Below are 20,634 nucleotides of genomic sequence, written 5' to 3'. Positions count from 1 at the left end.
TGAGGTCTTATTGTCGTGTGACCATAATCAATGATAGGCCGAACAAGAGACTTGAATAGAGTTCAAAAAAGCTGAGGATGCTTTAGGGTGATTTTTCTACGAATAAGTCCAGCAACTTTCAAGCTTTGCTCACGATGAATTTTTAGTTGTTGGTGAATTTTAGCTCACTGTCTATTATTACTCCAAGGTCCCACTAAAAACACGTTTTTTTGTATTAGACTGGTGTTAAAGCTATAGGTTGACTTGAACTTCAGCAGTCCAAGGCAGAGGTGGGAGCTTTTGCTTGTGTTTACCTCCGTTTTCCACGTCCTCACCCAATCGGCTATCTTCTTCAAGTTGGTCTGCAGTTCTTGAATATCATTTGGGCATTTGATAGGTCTAAAAAGCTTTGTATCGCCAGCATAAAGTGCGATATCTGAGTTAATATTGTCAGGCAGGCCGTTTGCAAAAAGATTGAAGAGCAAGGCCCCGATGACACTACCTTGTGGAGTACCGTTAGATACTTTTGCCACAACTGTGCTAATGTGGCCATCTAATTTCACCCTCTGAGTTCTGCCTGCCAGAAAATTCGTGATCTAACCAAGAGCTTTGCCCGCACTCCAAAGGTTTCTTAACTTAAGAAGAAGCCATGAATGAGAAACTTTATCGAAGGCTTTGATCAAGGTATATTGCGTCGACTTCTATGCCTCTATCGAGGTTTAGTCTCCAGGTGTTTGTAACTAGAAGTAGCTGGGTTTCAGCTGACCTATGTCTTAGGAATCCAAACTGTCTTTTGTTGATTAACTTTTCGGTTAAAAGGTATTCTAGCAATCTGTCTGCTATGATGGACTCGGAGATTTTACAAGTGATACATGTAAGAAAAGGGCCTATAGTTGATTGGATTTTGTTTTGTAGTTGGTTGGGTTTTGTTCTTAAATTTTGGGGGTGATAATTACCTTTTTTCAGATACTAGGGAATTTTCCCGTATCTATAGATGCCATAAAGATGAGAAATAGAGCTCTTGTGATTTGTGCTGCGAGTTTTTAAAAATGCGAGGGTGTATGCCTTCCGGGTCTTCTGATTTATTTGTGTTTAGCTTTTTAAGTTTTTGATAGATGGACTTTTCGTCGAAATCTATCACTGAGAAGCCAACATTTTCTTCCTCTATTCGTGCGGCTTCACTTCTATCCTCCGATGTGTTGTGTAAAAACTGACGCAAACTGATAATTAATCTTGGAACCACAGCTCTAAAATCTTGGAACCGCCACAACTCTAAAAAACAAACTACAGGAAGATCCCCCTTTCCTGCAAAAAAAAAGGCTCGTTCACTCTCAAACGGTAGACTAGAAAAAAAAGTAGGATTTAAGTTATCTAGCTATTAGCCTTTAAAACTAAAGCAAAATATGGCTTAAAAAAATAGGATTCTCGTAAAAAAAGAAAAAATTCTAGCAAAAAAAAAGGATTTAAGTTATCTAGCTATTAGCCTAAAAAATTAAAGCAAAATATGGCTTAAAAATATATGATTCTAGCAAAAAAAGAAGAAAAAATTCTAGCAAAATAAAAAGAAGGATTGAGCTATTAGCCTTTAAAATTCTAGCAAAATATCTGTGCAAGGAAGGTGGATAAAATAGGCTTTCAGATAGGCTTAAAGCTTCATATAGGATTAAATATAACTACTTGATGAAAGAATAAGACAATTTTTTTGCGAAATATAATCTATAATTTTGCTATCAAATGTTCCCTTAGACTTATTTTACACCGCGCAAATTTTTATCTGTACAGCTGCAAGAAAGAGCTCAAAAAAGTTTTTTCCCGAAATACCTCTTGTTCTTCGTCTTCCATTATTGTATCGGAAACGACAGAGCAAATACTTGAGCTTGACCGTAGACGTAGAAACTCAGTAAGATGAGTTCTCTCATACTCGGAAGGTATCAAACATATTTCTTCATTTCCTCTGAGGACAGTATTGCTTTCTGTCTAAAAAAAAAAAAAAAAAAAATCACATCATAGATTCTGTATTGAAGTGTTTATATAATATAAAATCCAATTTAATTTGACATAGTAACAACACAGCATAACCCTAAATGACTAAGAAATCCAAGAGTGGCAAGCTCATAAGCACCAATTTATTTCTTTGAAGTTTTACCCCCAAGCTAAAGACTGTTGGGGGGAGGAGATTTATTTTAAATTTGGGCTGAATAGAGAAGATTTGAAGAGTTTTTTTGTTCGTAAGAGGGGATAGTTTGGATTTAGGTGAGAGAAGGAAATTTTTGGGAAACTTTAGGCTGGCGGCTGGCCTCTATTTTCGCCCTATGCGTGGATGTGTGAATGAGAATTTATTTCATTTTGTATCCCAGGGTGAAGGGCTGTCTGAGTCGTGGAATGTTTTGGACGAGTGTTTGGGAGGTGAATGCTGGTTAATTGAGCGGATGGCTGAGAGGAACGCGTGTGCTATTAAACAGTTGTGTAAGTTTCTTCGTTTAAGGACTAAACATAGGGAATCATGTTTGAGGGGATAGCTTGTTACGTTTTTAGGATTTGAATTTTATTATGATTGGTATTTGTCGGTTAAAAAGTTGAACCTTGGTGTGTTTCTTTTTTGTCTTTGTTTTTTTCTGTTTTTCTTTTTTTATTTATTTATATTATCTAAAGTTGTATTGTGTTCCTGAGCTTTGTTTTTAGACTGTATTCTGTGTTGCTATTGCCCGCGGGCTTTTTGCAATAAATCTTATATTATCTATCTTATCTCATAGCAGCAATGGGTAAATAAGATGGGAATATTTAGCTCTCTTGTTAGACACAAGTGCAAATCGTGGAGGACAGGCACTTGCCACTCAAATTTCCACTGCCACTTGCCACATCCCACTGCCAAGTCTTAGCGGATTTTGCTACTCAAATTTCACAGAGCATGTTACTCCAACAATTAATGCAAATGCAACAAGAAATATTACACTTTCGTCACAGACAAAGAGAATTTACTTGCAAAATTTTTGGCGACTTTGAAAGTTTTGGTTCTTTCTACATGCTTTAAATTTCATTAAAAAAAAGAAGCTTTTAATTCGACGCAAGTGTTTATTTTGAAATGTGTCAAACATTCTTAATTATCAGCCGCGTGTCGATGTTGTCCAAATACAGAGTTTGCCTTGGCTAATCTGGCTACGAATGTGGCATCACGTAAAGATTAATGGATTAAGGATTAAATGGATTAAGGATTAATCACGTAATTACACGTAAGGATTAATGTGGTTGACTCCAAAATGAGACGATTGACGTCAGAAAAATAAACCAATGGAATTAAACCACACTTTTAACAAACGAGATCAGAATAAGAAGGTGGAGATACTAGGGGTGTATGATCCACAAGACCGAAGGGCGCCTCCCACACGATATATTGTGCTGGACCCCACCCATTCTTCAAAGGAGGAGAAAAAATACAAAAGAAACTAGGTCGGACCCTGGAGAAAGAGGTAACAAGTATCAAAACTACTCCGAATGAGTTCTGGTACCTGGCATAAGATCGGCTGAATTGGAGGTTGACCGTTGCTGCCTTACGCGCCCTTACGCGTAGGAAGTCTAAGTAATTCAAAGCTGATTTCTTTTAATAATTTATCTTTTTTATATTTTGTAAATAAATTTATTTTTATTACCACTAAAAAGCCATAAATGCTTTCATCCCAAAATACCTCATAATTAACTCAAATCAAAATTAACTCAGAACGAGCAGTATTATTTGCTTCCTGAGGACGCTTCCCTGAAAAGCACCTGAGGATTCCTTCACAAGAACGTTCAAAAGACAGTCACAGCCTCAAAAAAGAATGAGGCAAAGGACTAGCGGCATATGGATACAATAAAGTATCTAGCATCTTGAATCTGGGTATTGGCTAATTTCTCTAAGGCACTTTGTCTAAGTCTGCAGTAAATAAATACATAATTTATTGCATAATTCAATGCTACATAAATTTGTAGCGTTTGTCAAACTGGGACATAACACATAACTAAAAGTTCAAATAGGGATAAAATCCTTTTAATAGACAGTGATGATGATAACAGTGATAGAAATTCACAAAAATACCAGATAGGTCGGACACATATGCAGTGACTGTCATCAGTATTAAAATTCTGAAATTATTATAAACTCTCCGAAATTGTATACGATATATTAATTTATTGAATTATTTCAATTTTTGGAAATTAGATTATCTTTGACTGAAGTATAGGAGGAGAGCATTTCGCGGGAAAGGTGAGCCATCAAAAGGCTGCAAACATGGTGTTTACTAGATCTTTTTTTTTTTTTTTTTTTTTTTTTTTTTTTTTTTTTTTTGAATACAAGGCAAAGAGCACAATTTAAGATGTAAAGGTAATTTAAGGTAATACTGGTAATACTGGCCACGCAGTATTACCAACAAGTGGAACATATCAAACTTAATATCGGTGCCACCAATCTTATCTTAGAAATAAAAAAAGCTAAAATCCAGTTTACTGTTTGACGTTGGACAATACTGGTAATACTGGCCACGCAGTATTACCAACAAACGGAACATAAACTTAATATCGGTGCCACCAATCTTATCTTAGAAATAAAAAAAGCTAAAATCCAGTTTACTGTTTGACGTTGGACAATACTGGTAATACTGGCCACGCAGTATTACCAACAAACGGAACATAACAAACTTAATATCGGTGCCACCAATCTTATCTTAGAAATAAAAAAAGCCAAAATCCAGTTTCCTGTTTGACGCTGGACAATACTGGTAATACTGGCCACGCAGCTGATAATCATCTAATTGCTAAGACAGGCGGAACATCACCAACTGAGTGACAGTGCCCCGAATCTTATCTTAGAAATAAAAAAAGCTAAAATCCAGTTTATATTAGGACGTTCAGCAATACTGGTAACATTGGGCGAACAGCTGGTAATTATCTAATTGTCAAGAAAAGTAGAACAAAAATAACTTATTTACGGTACCACCAATCTCATCTTAAAAGTTAGAAAGAATGGCGAAGCTTAAAAAATCGATTTTCCTTTAACAAAAGTAAATTTCAGTTTCATTGTTACTACAAAAAGTAATTGTTACCACACTTCATTGTTACCACTGGTGACGATAAATATTATCATCAAAAGTGTGTCATTTGAGGATATAATTGATTCAAGCTGCACAAACTCACCTATTTATTTTTTCGTTACTTTCTTTTATTGTGCAACAGTAATGGCACCACGAACCTTACCATGAAAGTTAAATAAATTTGAATGTTAAAGCTATAGAATTCACAAATTTATTTTTTCGTTACTTCTTTTACAGTGCCAAAGTGATGGCACCACGAACCGTGCCATGAAAATTGAATGAATTTTAACTCCATACAATTTACCTATTTATTTTTTGTTACTTTCTTCTATGGTGCCACAATGATGGCACCAAGAACCTTACCATGGAAATTAAACACATTTTAATGTTAATGCTATACAATTTACCTATTTATTTTTTTGTTACTTTCTTTTATGATGCCACAGTGATTGCACCAGGAACCTTACCATGAAAATAAAATACCAGAAATGAAGATAGTTACCGAGGAACCTGAATGATTTTTGATTTCCTCTGCTTCTGAAGGAGAGAGATCAAACTGAGAAAGACCAAGACTTCTGCATATATTATTGCATTGATGGCTATGAAAGAAGAGGGCCATACCTTTTGTTCCCAGATTCCCATCACCATATTCAGTTCCTAAATGGAAAAAACAACATTGAGTTGGCACAAACACTACATTTTCTTTTATTTTACATTGACTTTTATGTTTAAACTGGCGATATCCAGTAGTTTTTTCCCCTTTCGTCGGTGCAAAATTCTTGCAACACCAAACTACATGCTTAAGACTTGATTCCATTTTGATACTTTTGACCTGAGTTTTGGTGACTTTTAATTGAAAAAGTTGTAATTATATTATATTTTATTTAATTTAATTAATGAATTTAATTAGTAACACCAAACTACATGCTTAAAATCTTGACTTGATTCCATTTTGATACTTTTGAGCTGAGTTTTAGGGACTTTCAATTGAAAAGTTTTCATTCTATTATATTTTATTTTATTTAATTAATGAATTTAATTAGTAACACCAAACTACATGCTTAAAATCTTGACTTGATTCTATTTTGATACTTTTGAGCTGAGTTTTGGTGACTTTTAATTGAAAAAGTTTAAATTCTATTATATTTTGTTTAATTGAATTTAATTAATGAATTTAGTTACACTATATTTACTTAATTTAATCAGATGGTTCAATTTTTAACAGACATCATGTATTTTGGCAGGGGCGTAATTTGCTATGGGGCAGGGGCGGGGACAGCTGCCCCTCTCAGACCTCAGTTTGCACCCCACCCCCTCCCCCAGTTTGCCCCCCCCCCCGAGCTGAAATTTAGTTTCTTGAAAAATCTTATCAAAACTAAGATAAGCCTGTATAATTCAAGTATCCACAGAAACGGTCAATTTTCTTTAGTATATCTTTGCCTGTATGTCACTATATGGGTAATTTTTTAGATTTTATTTTCATTTCCACTTGATTTGAGAAAACTGGCTCCAACTCCCCCCCCTCAGGATTTTGACGAAATTAGGCCACTGAATTTGGGTAGGTTCCTACTGCTTATTCATTCGCGTCACTGACAAAGGTTTTGTATAAAGGCTATTACAGGTTGGTATAGGTTATAGTATACCGACAGAGATTATTATATCTTGTTAAGGTTAGAAACAATTAGACAGGAAAGGTTTCTAGGAAGATATTGGGGGTTATCCAAGTCTGAGGCTCAAAAGCCGATCGGTATCCAAGCGATATTAATATTTTTCACAATTTATAGGATGATATCTCTATTATTGCTGCACTCTTGCTTTCTTGCAATAGAATATCGGTTGCCTGGCCTTAATACTTTTCTCGCTTTTTCTTCCATTTTGCTCACTTAAAAGAATCATGTTTATAAATGTTGTTTTTTTTTAGTAATTACCAACGTTAACTGTTACTTGTTTTAGTATTTTTTTTTTTAGTAATTACCAACGTTAACTGTTACTTGTTTTAGTATTTTTTTTTTAGTAATTACCAACGTTAACTGTTAAGGCGACTTTACTTGTCACCCTTTCATATCGGTGCATATCGTCATTGCAACTGGCGTCATCATACAATTTTACTATGATTTCATTTATGGTTATCTGACGATTATGACGACATTTACCATCTTGTATAAGATTATGCAGTTTTTGTCAAAAAATAGATTTTCTTACATTATATTTAGGTGCTTACACAATCACGAAGATATAGAAATTTCCTTTCAAACGACCCGTTAAAGAGCTCTCTTTGGTATTCTAGTGCCCAAGTAGAAAAAGGAGAAAATGAGGACAGATCGGTGCTACCCCTGCAAATAATTGATTTTCCTCGTGGTTCAAGCCAGGGGGCATTAAATTTCCTATATAGGGTTTTCAAAAATTGATATTCCATATAACTTTTATATAAACTTTTGTTTTAAATTGTTTTATTTTAGTTTTACTACTGATGACGGTCACTGTATATGTGACCGAAATATCTGGTATTTTTGTGAATTTCTATTACATCACCTTCTATTAAAAGGATTTTATCCCTATTTGAACTTTTATTTATCGTCATGGAAAGGCAGTGTGGTCTCCGAAATTATCTACGTCATATTTATGGGGATGATTTGACCAAAATTGTGGATAAATATATAAACACTCAGAAAAAACATGCAAATGTTATCAACCAACAGGATTTTCTTCTACAATGTAAGAAGATGAGCATTGTACAACCTTCACTAAAATTCAATTTACATTTGGGCACTTTCATGGAAAAAAAGTTTGAACAAAGCTTACATTTCAAGGCTTTAAATCACATTATTAAGGATAAAAGTCGAAAAATAGGTTTAATAGTGAGAGATAAACTTTCGCTGGAAAATCTTATGTAAAAAAAGGTTAGTGTAAGTGACTTTTGTTTTATTCAACAAACAGGAAAAAATCACTTCAATCATGACTTTCGCCTTTCCAGAGAAAGATTGCTAAAAAAGTTTTCGAAATTATCAAAAAATAATGCGGTAATACCTTCGTCAATTCTAGAACCAGGTGTGGTTAATTTTTCATCAAAAACTTTAACAATACAAGAACAATCAGTGCTTGAAAAGAGTCCGAAATTTTGTTTTAAGCCGGATAAAGTCCCCGTGGAAGATATTATCTCTTCAATAGAAACATCTTTGCATAAAAACGCAAATCTAATAAAAGATGTTAGCTTAGTAAGAGCTTCTACTGTAAAAACCCTGTCTAATTATGTATTGAAACCGAAATTTCCTAGTACGACCATCAAAGACATAAGAATTCTTAAAAACGTGAAAAAGGATGGTTCAATTACCATTATAATAGCAGATAAGAGTAACACTTTAGTTGTGATGAATACTGAGGACTATGAATCAAAATTAAGAAGTTTACTAAAGGATGAAAAAACATGCAAGAAGCTATCGTATAATCCACCGGACTCTTTTACAAATAAGTTTAAGAAAAAATTGAAGTGCTTAAAGGATGAAGGAAAAATTACACCTCAACTCTATTACAAATGCCTGCCACGCAGTTCTTTGTGCCCTAAATTATATGGACTTCCCAAAATTCATAAGCCTAACCTACCATTACGACCAATTGTGTCAAGTACAAGGTCACCAACAAGTGTTTTGAGTAAATGGTTAGTGTCAATCTGTAAACCACTTTTGTCTACACAAATTTCGTATATTAACAATTCTTCGAATTCGGTTGAAAAACAGAAAAAAGTATAAATTTCTTAGAGTTTTTAGATTTCAAGCTTTGACATTGTATTAATGTACACAAAGACTGATGTAAAAGTAGCCGAAACTCTCTTAGAAAGGAAGCTGTCAAGAAATTTGGACTTGATTAGTGGCAAAACAGATTTGGAAGTTTCTGTAATTATGTATTTAGTAACGTTGTGCAATAAGTTCTCTTATTTTTTTCAATTCAGAGGGGAGTATTTCGAACAAATAAATGGTTTACCTATGGGGGCCCCTTTATCCCCTTTATTAGCTAATATTTTTGTGGAGAATATTTAAACAATTTCGTTAGTTTCATATTTTTTAAAACATATGTTCTGGGGCCGGTATATGAATGACATTATTTCAGTATGGGATTATGGGGAGGAGGAATTAAAGGGATTTTTGGAACATCTTAATTTTTTGGGAGAGAATTTAAAGTTTACTGTTGAATTGGAAGAGAATGGAAAACTTCCTTTCCTTGATGTTCTTCTTTTGAAAAATCAAAATAGTCTGGATTTTAAAATTTACAGAAAACCGACAAATAACAATAGATGTTTGTCTTACAGTTCCGGTCACGCTCGCCAAGTAAAAATTGGCTTGATCATTTCTTTAACTGATCGGATCTTTAGTATTTGCTCTCCAAAATTTGTTGAGGAGGAGTTGTCTTTTCTAAAGAAAATACTAATAAGCAACATGTATCCAGAATGGTTTATTAACCAGACTTTTTCAAAAAGAAGAAAAACGTTTCTAGAGATTTCTAAGGAAGTCTTGGAGACAACTCGGGAGAAGGATGTTTTTTGTTCCTTACCATATGTACCCGGGCTAAGTGAAAAACTTAAAAGAATTTTACAAAGCAATGGTCTAAGGGTAGCTTTAAAAAGTAATAATACTTTGGGTAGTTTTCTAAATTCTGGGAAGGATCTAACTTCATTGGGGCAACAAAGTGGGGTTTATCAGATCCCATGTACTTGTGGAAGCACATATGTGGGACGCACTAACCAGAGTTTGGAAATGAGATTATTACAACACAAAGATTCTATTTCTTCGGCTTTAAAGCAAGATTCTAAGTCTGAAGATTTCACTTCAGCCCTTTCAGAACATATTTTTAATTTTCCAGCCCATTTTATTTTGTTCGAGAATGTCTCTTTGATTTCTAGGGATCGGGGTTTAAAGCAAAAATTTTCGTGAAATTCTTGAAATAAAGAAAATCTTATTCAAGAATATTGCTTTGAATCGTGATACAGGTGAATATGGGCTGGACTATATATATGATAATTTATTAAAATCTCACAGAGTAAAGTTCAATTCACCCAATGTAGTTGACCTTTGTCCAAATGTTATATCATTGAACGCTAATGAACCGAATCCAAGAAGGTCAAAGAGAATAGCTTCCGCCTTTGCTTTGAAAAGAATTAGAGATTCAAATAATATGTAGTGTTAGTTGATTTAGTATATAAACTTTTGTTTTAAATTGTTTTATTTTAGTTTTACTACTGATGACGGTCACTGTATATATGACCGAAATATCTGGTATTTTTGTGAATTTCTATTACATCGCTGTCTATTAAAAGGATTTTATCCCTATTTGAATTTTTATTTATCGTCATGGAAAGGCAGTGTGGTCTCCGAAATTATCTACGTCATATTTATGGGGATGATTTGACCAAAATTGTGAATAAATATATAAACACTCAGAAAAAACATGCAAATGTTATCAACCAACAGGATTTTCTTCTACGATGAAAGAAGATGAGAATTGTGCCACCTTCACTAAAATTCAATTTACATTTGGGCACTTTCAAGGAAGAAAAGTTTGAACGAAGCTTACATTTCAAGGCTTTAAATCACATTATTAAGGATAAAAGTCGAAAAAGAGCTTTAATAGTGAGAGATAAACTTTCCCTGGAAAATCTTATATCAAAAAAGGTTAGTGTAAGAGACTTTTGTTTTATTCAACAAAAAAGAAAAAATCACTGCAATCATGACTTTCGCCTTTCCAGAAAAAGATTGCTAAAAAAGTTTTTGAAATTATCAAAAAATAATGCGATAATACCTTCGTCAATTTTTGGACCAAGTGTTGTTAATTTTTCATCAAAAACTTTAACGATACAAGAACAATCAGTGGTTGAAAAGAGTCCGAAATTTTGTTTTATGCCGGATAAAGTCCTCGTGGAAGATATTATCTCTTCTATAGAAACATCTTTGCATAAGAACGCAAATCTAATAAAAGATGTTAGCTTAGTAAGAGCTTCTACCGTAAAAACCCTGTCTAATTTTGTATTGAAACCGGAATTTCCTAGTACGACCATCAAAGACATAAGAACTCTTAAAAACTTGAAAAAGGATGATTCAATTACCATTACAATAGCAGATAAGAGTAACACTTTAGTTGTGATGAATACTGAGGACTAAGAATCAAAATTAAGAAGTTTAATAAAGTATGAAAAAACATAAAATAAGCTATTTTATAATCCAACAGACTCTTTTACAAATAAGTTTAAGAAAGAGTTGAAGTGCTTAAATGATGAAGGAAAAATTACGCCTCAACTCTATTACAAATGCCTGCTACGCAGTTCTTTGTGCCCTAAATTATATGGACTTCCCAAAATTCATAATCCTAACCTACAATTACGACCAATTGTGTCAAGTACAAGGTCACCAACAAGTGTTTTGAGCACATGGTTAGTGTCAATCTGTAAACCACTTTTGTCTACACAAATTTCGTTTATTAAGAATTCTTCGAATTTGGTTGAAAAACTGAAAAAAGTAGAAATTTCTTCGAATTCTTTGCTTTCAAGCTTCAACATTGTATCAATGTACACAAAAATTGATGTAGAAGCAGCCGAAACTCTTCTAGAAGGAAAGCTGTTAAGAAATTTGGATTTGATTAGTGGCAAAACAGATTTAGAAGTTTCTGTAATTATGTATTTAGTAAGGTTGTGCAATAAGTTCTCTTATTTTTTTCAATTTAGAGGGGAGTATTTCGAACAAATAAATGGTTTACCTATGGGGGCCCCTTGATCCCCTTCATTAGCTAATATTTTTGTGGAGAATATTGAAACAATTGCGTTAGATTCATATTTTTTAAAACATATTTTCTGGGGTCGGTATATGAATGACATTATTTCAGTATGGGATTATGGGGAGGAGGAATTAAAGGGATTTTGGAACATCTTAATTGTTTGGGGGGGGATTTAAAGTTTACTGTTGAATTGGAAGAGAATGGGAAACTTCCTTTCCTTGATGTTCTTCTTTTGAAAAATCAAAATAGTCTGGATTTTAAAATTTACAGAAAACCGACAAATAACAATAGATTTTTGTCTTACAGTTCCGGTCACGCTCGCCAAGTAAAAATTGGTTTGATCATTTCTTTAACTGATCGGATCTTTAGTATTTGCTCTCCAAAATTTGTTGAGGAGGAGTTGTCTTTTCTAAAGAAAATACTAATAAGTAACATGTATCCAGAGTGGTTGATTAACCAGACTTTTTCAAAAAGAAGAAAAAGGTTTCTAGAGATTTCTAAGGAAGTCCTGGAGACAACTTGAGAGAAGGAGGTTTTTAAATCCTTACGATATGTACCCGGGCTAAGTGAAAAATTTAAAAGAATTTTACAAAGCAATGGTCTAAGGGTAGCTTCAAATAGTAATAATACTTTGGGTAGTTATCTAAATTATGGGAAGGATCAACCTTCATTGGGGCAGCAAAGTGGGGTTTATCAGATCCCTTGTACTTGCGGAAGCTCATATGTGGGACGTACTAACCAGAGTTTGGAAATGAGATTATTACAACACAAATATTCTATTTCTTCGGCTTTAAAGAAAGTTTCTAAGTCTGAAGATTTCACTTCAGCCCTTTCTGAACATATTTATAATTTTCCAGACCATTTTATTTTGTTCGAGAATGTCTCTTTGATTTCTAGGGATCGGGGTTTAAAGCAAAATTTTCGTGAAATTTTTGAAATAAAGAAAATCTTATTCAAGAATATTTCTTTGAATCGTGATACAGGTGAATATCGGCTGGACTCTATATATGATAATTTATTAAAATCTGACAGAGTAAAGTTCAATTCACCCAATGTAGTTGACCTTTGTCCAAATGTTATATCATTGAACGCTAATGAACCGAATCCAAGAAGGTCAAAGAGAATAGCTTCCGCCTTTGCTTTGAAAAGAATTAGAGATTCAAATAATATGTAGTGTTAGTTGATTTAGTATATAAACTTTTGTTTTAAATTGTTTTTATTTTAGTTTTAATACTGATGACGGTCACTGTATATGTGACCGAAATATCTGGTATTTTTGTGAATTTCTATTACATCACTGTCGATTAAAATTATTTTATCCCTATTTGAACTTTTATTGATCGTCATGTAAAGGCAGTGTGGTCTCCGAACTTATCTACGTTAAATGTCTTATATAGGGTTTTCAAAAATTGATATTCCAATGGTGTGCTTTCCATTTCGACCTAACACCATTTTTTAGAGGGTTTCAGGCTATATTTTGAATTTCCTACAAATTAGTTTTCAATGTAACATTTTACTATTATGACGTCATTTTTGAATCAACTACAAATGTTAATATTTTTCACTAGCCTTTTTTTTCTAAAAAAGGCTTTTAATTTTTAGTCACTAATTTTTTTTAGTCACTTAATTTTTTCAATTTTTTAGTCACTATTTGTCACTTTATCGTGCCTTTCTATTTGATCTATCGTGTATGTCTATCGTATATGTCTATCGTGTCTATCATCTATCGTGTCTCACTATTTGTCACAATATCGTGTATTTTTATTTGTCACTTTTTAGTCACTATATCGTCTTTTAATTTTGAGTCACTATTTGCCGTGGTTTGTTCAACCATGATTACGTTTGACGTTGCCAGCGGGTCAGATGACGTATCAGCGACGTTATATCTAACTTAACTTTAAATAAGAAAATTATTTGCATAATAAAATCATCAATTTTATCAAATTAAATCATAGTGACAGTTTAAAAACTTTCATGGTTGTTACATAACCTCATTAAATAATAATAGATTAAAAACAGCATGTGTTTTGGCAAACTCTTGGCACCCACCGTCCAATCTACCAGCAAAGGTACTTTTGAAAGTTTGAAAAACGCAAAACTGCTTATTTAAGTCTGGTTCTGTTACCACCATTCTTATTAAATATCTGGGGGTTACTCAATTACTCGTGGATTGTAATGCTACTTATATATTATCAGGTATTTATTCAACTAAAAACCCTGTGTTAGCACAGTCAACGATGCTTTGTTTGGCAATGCGGGGCCCAAGGATTTATCCTCTCTGATCCTCTCTACGGCTAATTATTCTTCGCTGTAAATAAGAAACAGGAGTTAAAAATGCACCAGCAATGACTCCGGAGGATCTTTATCCTTTTTTTGTACCGTTTTACTTCAATCTAGATTAAGTATAAGCTACTTTGAAAAAAAATGGTCTAGTAGGTGCTTTTATTATATTTATATTATATAAAATTATTTACATTGATTATAATATTGTATGATGTTTTAACAATAACATACTTTGTTAGGCGAAATTGTTTTTGTTAGGCGACAGGCTAACTACTTGTTGTTGTACATAAGACCCAGGGGCTGAAACGTCGAGTCCACGCCCTATGCACCAGCAGTGACTCTGGAGGATCTTTATACATGTTTCAATCGATTCAGCCAAAAAAACTGTTCTGTTTGGTTGTGTCACTACGCATAGTGGCACTAATTTAAAACAGACTTCAGAAAGTATGTATTTTGGCGATATTTTTACTCCATTTCTTTCAAGCCAGCAGCAAAGAATTTCGCATGTGTTTGAAGCAGGTAAAGCGGTTATTTAAATCTACTTCATGACTGCCACCATTCTTGCCCGATGACTTTTGGTTGTTTATCAACTCGCGTTTTGCAGTGCTTCTCCGCATCATCTGGCATGTAAAAAATCCCTGGCTGATTTTGAATGATGCACTGCAATAAGCGAAACTTCATACGCGTACATTTCAAGTCGTACGTCTCGAAGTTTTTGGTGATTCAGTAAGCACGGGCTCTATTTTCCGCAAGTTGAACTTTTTGGAGCTTAACTTCAGATTGAACTTCCAAGGGGCGTATGTTTCAATTGAACTTTTCCAAACTAAAGTTTACTCTGATTAAATTCTGAGGAAGTTGAAATTTACACCTACTCTTTAAAGTCATGCTGTATTGATAGCAAAGAAATGGCACTTACCACAAGCAGTGTGGATTTGAGGATCTGTATACAGATCACCAACCCCTTGAATATCAACAACCATCAATTCATGTCCAGACCTACAAGTTAAAGCCCAATTAAAAAAAAAATTGTAATTAATTACAGTAGTTAAATATTAAATGCCAAAAATACGCAAAATTACCAACTATGATTGTTATCATTATTGTTATATCATTATATTATTTCTATTATTACATATCATTTTAATATACTATTTTTACGTTATTATATTATCTATTATAATATTCTTATATGTTTATATTATATTTTATTAACATTGCATTATTTTTATTGTATTATATTATTATAATTTTTATTATTATTGAGTATTGTTAACTTAAAATAAAGTAACTAATAAACAAAGAGGCTTTAAAAGACTTTACATTTGTTGCCTGCATTTGAATACTTTTTTTTATGTTCGTTAATACGAACTTGGCCTATCAGGGCCGTCCAGTTTATCACCGTCTTTTGTTATGCACATTATGGGCAGAATCAGTTTAACGGCGTTTCAGTCATTTTTTTGGGGGAGGGGGGGTCATATCTGCGCAAAGGAGGAGGAGGAATCTACCCAGAGTGGTTTGAAGCACCTCTAGGGAAACTTCAAATTACCCAAAATAGTTTTGAAGTTCGAGGACCGTGCTTTACTTCCCAAAAATCTAATGAATCACTTTATTAAAAAAAAAAAAAAAAAAAAAAAGAAATATAAAAATCATCAAAAAAATAATAAGTGATAAACATAATACCAAAATTTTGAATTTTGAAGGAGAGGGGTGCCAGACCTGAGATATTGCTTGCGTCTTTGATTTATGTTTGGGACTATATACAAATTGATAACTTATAGTTACTAGAATTAATTTGTAGCATGTCTGTCTTTTGCAAAAGAGAATATAAGATCCAGCCACTCTATAGTATTGATTTATAAATTATTATAGTAATAAGGAGTATAAATTTTAAATTATAGTGTATATGTTTATAGTATAGTATATTTACTATAGTATAGTTATATCTATTATTATAGTATAAATTATTATATTATCATAAATTAAATTAGTACTGATTTATAAATTTTTAGTTTAATAAATGTATTTCGTGCTTTGGACAATTTGCACTCTTCTTTTGCTCTTTGGGCTTAGAAAGGTGCCCCCTATTTCTACTTTTTTCGTAAAGATTATGGAGCCAGTTCTTTGAGCTTAAGAATTCACGGTTTATAGAGCTTTGAAAAACGAAGCTCAAAGAAAAGGTACAAAAAATGTGAGAAAACAACTTTCGACAAATCGTTTGGATAAACGATATATCAACATATACGTATGCAAACGATATATATATACAACGTATACGAATATAAACGATATATGGCGAATGTAAATGATATGTAAACGTAAATACAAGACATACAAAACCAAACAGACGACCTAAACACTTTAAAAATAGTTTAGAGAAACACTTTAGAAATAGCGCATACCGTACATGGATCAAGTAGTTTAACATGAAAAAGCAAACACAGTACTGTAATTAAGTTTTAGTAGAAAAAAAGGCCAGGTTAAAACTAACCTGGACTAGGTTATTAAAATTTAGATTTGTGGTTGGGTTGACAAATGGGTTGTGGTTGGGTTGGGTTAGCATTAAAAACATAAACCGGGAAAATGATCTAGGTTATGTCTCTGTTTTGCAAAAAAAAGCAGCACTTATACAAAGCAATTAAACCTGGAAAAAAATAAGGTTACGTCCGTGTTTTGCAAAAAATAGCAAAAATTAGTTTTGCAAAAATAACGCTGGCACCAAAGAGTGTAACTTACAAGAGCGGCGCTACGCCTACAAAAAAAATCTTCTCTTTTTTTACTTTGTCATTTTTCTATTTTTTTTTTTTAAATGTCATTTTGTGCTATTTGGTTTTATCTTCTACGATTTTCATAAAATGCTGCTTTACATAAAATAAAAAGCTAATATTATATATATATATATATATATATATATATATATATATATATATATATATATATATATATATATATATATATATATATATATATATATATATATATATATATATATATATATATATATATATATATATATATATATATATATATATATATATATATTAGGGGGGGACAAATTTCGTTCCTGATGTAAATGGGAGGTACGTTTAAACTTTACCCCCCCCCTAATGCAGAAATATATACCCTGAATTGGCATAAATAGGGGGGTGGGGCTAAAATTCCTTTCCGATAGAAATGATTATTATATTCGTAATCAGCATAAAAAAAGGCATTAAATGGTGTATTCATTTTATTCCTAACTCAATAATATGATTCGGTAAATATTTACCATAAAATCTATATATATATATATATATATATATATATATATATATATATATATATATATATATATATATATTTTTTTTTTTATATATATATATATATATATATATATATATATATATATATATATATATATATATATATATATCCTTAAGACAGATAGTCCGGGTGAGAGGCAAATATGGCATAAACCCTTTTTAGGATTGTATATAAATGATGTCATTTCACTTGTTGATAGATAAGTTTATCTATCATCCATCCGCCCATACATCATTCCTAAGGCAGAACTACGGTAGAAGTATATTTTTAACTGCTTTAATTGCTCTAAACCTATTTTCCACAGAGACTAAATACTTATCATAAAAAAGAGAAATCAAACAATTTCTTTTCAGTCAGTAAATAAAATAGGAATTAAAAACAATACCAGCATACAGATACCAGTCAATGTGCTCCAAAAAGCATTTGCGCCACCAACACCCACCGAAAGAGCCAATAACTTTGAGAAATTATTTTGGCAGATATATCTGCCAAGCAGTCTTATTTGCATGAAGATTTAGAAAATAAAGAAAAACACAAAACAAATGTAAAAAGAAAGACAACTTTGAAGTAACGGAAATCCATAAAAATAAAGCCAACCTGAATATAAAGGAATCAGTTTTTCTATTTTTTAACAGTTTTGTATTAAAACTGTCTAATTCTTTATCTACAATAAAAATTTTCTAGCTCGTTTTTCGCTTATTTCATGCTGATTTGATATTATGTATCGTAATCTCCTATTTTGGTCTTGAGCAGGGAGATCAGGCCAATTACCCTCTAATAAGAACCATGCTCAATGTGGCAACCCTTTAAAACCTTCCTCTAGAAGTTCGTCGATTGTGAGGCATTCACCCCCACCCCAGATTTTGAAAAATATTTTTTTTCTTTGAAAAATGTCTTTTTTGTTCTTTTCATTGAAAAGACTGGAAAAAAAATACCAAATGCTCCCCCACCCCTCGATTTTGAAAAACACATTTGTCCCGCTTTACATTTTCGTGAATCGAGGCCACTGCTCCTCCAAACTCATTCCAAATGGACTAAACTCATTCCAATTTGGACTAAACTCAGTCCAAATTCGATCATCAAGAAAAAATTTCTTCCATGAATTTCCTTCTAAACAATCCATCTTTTTAGGTAAGACTTAGGATATCTCTCCTTCAACAGTTTTAAATGAACCTAACGCCAACTCCAAGCTGTCTTCTTTGCATGAAGGTTAAAAAAAACGGATATAACGAAAAAAAGAGCAAAACTAACGGAAACAGAAAGAAAAAAAAAAACGACTGTGGGGAAAAAAGAAACATATAAAAAGAAGCCAGCCATAATTAAAAGGAATCAAATTAGGTTTTCTGTTTTTCACAAGTTTCTGTTAATCTCCGCTTTAGCATTTTAATTACCTTTCGAAAGTGAAATGGCTGAAAGCATGCGGCGTTTGACGCTGAATGTCGTCTTTAACAAATCCGGAATTAGAGTTGTATTTGACGTAATTTCCTTCAATAAAATTTTCAACGTGGTACAAAGGCCTTCCTGGCTTATCAGGGAACTCCAGTACCGCCATCTGGCAACAGTCGACCTAAAAAAACAATTGAATTTGCACAGTATCTTCAAATTACTTACTTTAGCCCCTATTACCCATTCTTTAAACGCATTTTGTCTTTAAAGATCTATGACCAATCAAACACAAATGTGTTTAATTTTTTTTATCTTTAAAAAGCAATGATCAATGAAGCAAAAATGTGTTTAAACACATTTTGTCGGTGTCACGCCTGAAGGTCGTACCTGATATTTATCAGGTAATTGCTCGTATCTATTTTCTAAGTTGTTTTCAAAAGGGGAATCAACAGGGATTAGGAGGTGGATCATAATGGAGGTATCAGGAAGACAATCATAAGGGAGAGATGAGAAGTACCATAAGGGAGGGATCAAGAGGATGATCATAATGGAAAGATTAGGAGGAAGATCATAATGGAGGTATCAGGAAGACAATCATAAGGGAGAGATGAGAAGTACCATAAGGGAGGGATCAAGAGGATGATCATAATGGAAAGATTAGGAGGAAGATCATAATGGAGGGATCAAGAGGACGATCAAAAGGAAAGGATCTGGAGGATGATCATAAGGGAGGGATTATGAGGACGATAAAAAGAGAGGGATCAGGACGACGATCAAAGGGGAGGGATCTGGAGGAGGTTCATAAGAATCCAAGTAAGAGTAAACATATATTGTCATATCTTAAGTATCCAATCAAAATTAGCCTTAAAGTACTAAGGACAACAAAATAAAAACATTTTAACCACAGGACCCATCTTATGTCTATTCATACCTGAAAAGAAATTTGTTTTAAATGTTTTAAAAGTATCAAGTTTTTTGGAGAGTATTATATTCTCGTCAGTGTTGCCACGTTAAAATTAATAAGTAAAGTTTCACAATACTTTTTGTGTGTAAAAATCTAAAGATTAAAAATCTGCTGATTACCAAAGACAAGTACACCTTCAAAGAAAAGCTACAGCTTATAAGCTGTTCGGTGTCATATCGTTTTTGCTTGTTTTTTTTTTTTTTTTTTTTTTTTTTTTTTTTACCTATTTCTTATTCCTTTTTTCAGAATTGGCGCCCACTACAACCCAAAATCACGTAACTGCACATAAAGATTATTTTTATTAAAAACTGGGGTCCCTTTTTACTGATTCTTTTATATTTGTAAGTGTTGTGATATTTGTATGGTTGTGTTTGTTTTCAGTTGATCAATCAAACAATAATATTTTATTTTCACCGTCTTTGGTAATTTGTGGTGTTTGTATTGTGTATAATTAAAAAAAAAAAGTGCTGTGGTATTTTTAGGGTTGTGTAACTTTCCACTTGATAAATCAAAGAACAACATTTTATTTTCATCGTTCTTGGTGTTTGAACGATGTATGGTGTTGTGGTATTTTTAAAAACAATTGTTGTGGTATTTGCATGGTTGTGTAAGTTTATACTTGATCAATCAAATAACCAAGTTTTATTTTCACCGTCCTTTGTTATTTGTGGTGTTGTATAGTGTTTGGTGTTTGTGAAAAAGGTGTTGTGGTATTTGTATGGTTGTGTAAATTTCCACTTAACAAATCAAACAATGAGATTTTATTTTTATTGTCCTTGGTAATTTTACCGACCTGAATTCGACGTTCTATAATAAGAGCACCTTTCGTCGAAGATTTATTTATGAATCCTGCTATGTCAAATGAGTAATTCTTCATAAATTGTTGTCTTTACCTCATAA

At 32.7% G+C, this 20,634-nt stretch overlaps 1 protein-coding gene across 1 annotated transcript in view; it reads right to left on the bottom strand.

The window, feature by feature from the left end:
* LOC148941864 (eukaryotic elongation factor 2 kinase-like) overlaps nucleotides 1–20,634 on the bottom strand; it is a 121,213-nt gene that overhangs the window by 53,485 nt on the left and 47,094 nt on the right. The window contains exons 5-9 of the mRNA XM_089103160.1: nucleotides 18,776–18,951; nucleotides 15,001–15,080; nucleotides 5,545–5,699; nucleotides 1,801–1,956; nucleotides 294–575 (exon numbers count right to left, since the gene is read on the bottom strand). Of these exons, the coding sequence (XP_088959286.1) occupies nucleotides 294–575; nucleotides 1,801–1,956; nucleotides 5,545–5,699; nucleotides 15,001–15,080; nucleotides 18,776–18,951 (849 nt within the window). The remainder of the gene's footprint in view (nucleotides 1–293; nucleotides 576–1,800; nucleotides 1,957–5,544; nucleotides 5,700–15,000; nucleotides 15,081–18,775; nucleotides 18,952–20,634) is intronic.

Source organism: Artemia sp. Qi Xiang Cuo, chromosome 17 (assembly GCF_049724085.1).
Source record: "Artemia sp. Qi Xiang Cuo chromosome 17, ASM4972408v1, whole genome shotgun sequence".
NCBI lineage: Eukaryota > Metazoa > Arthropoda > Branchiopoda > Anostraca > Artemiidae > Artemia > Artemia sp. Qi Xiang Cuo.
Note: the sequence above shows the minus strand (reverse complement) of the source record. Positions and strands in the feature narration are given on the sequence as shown.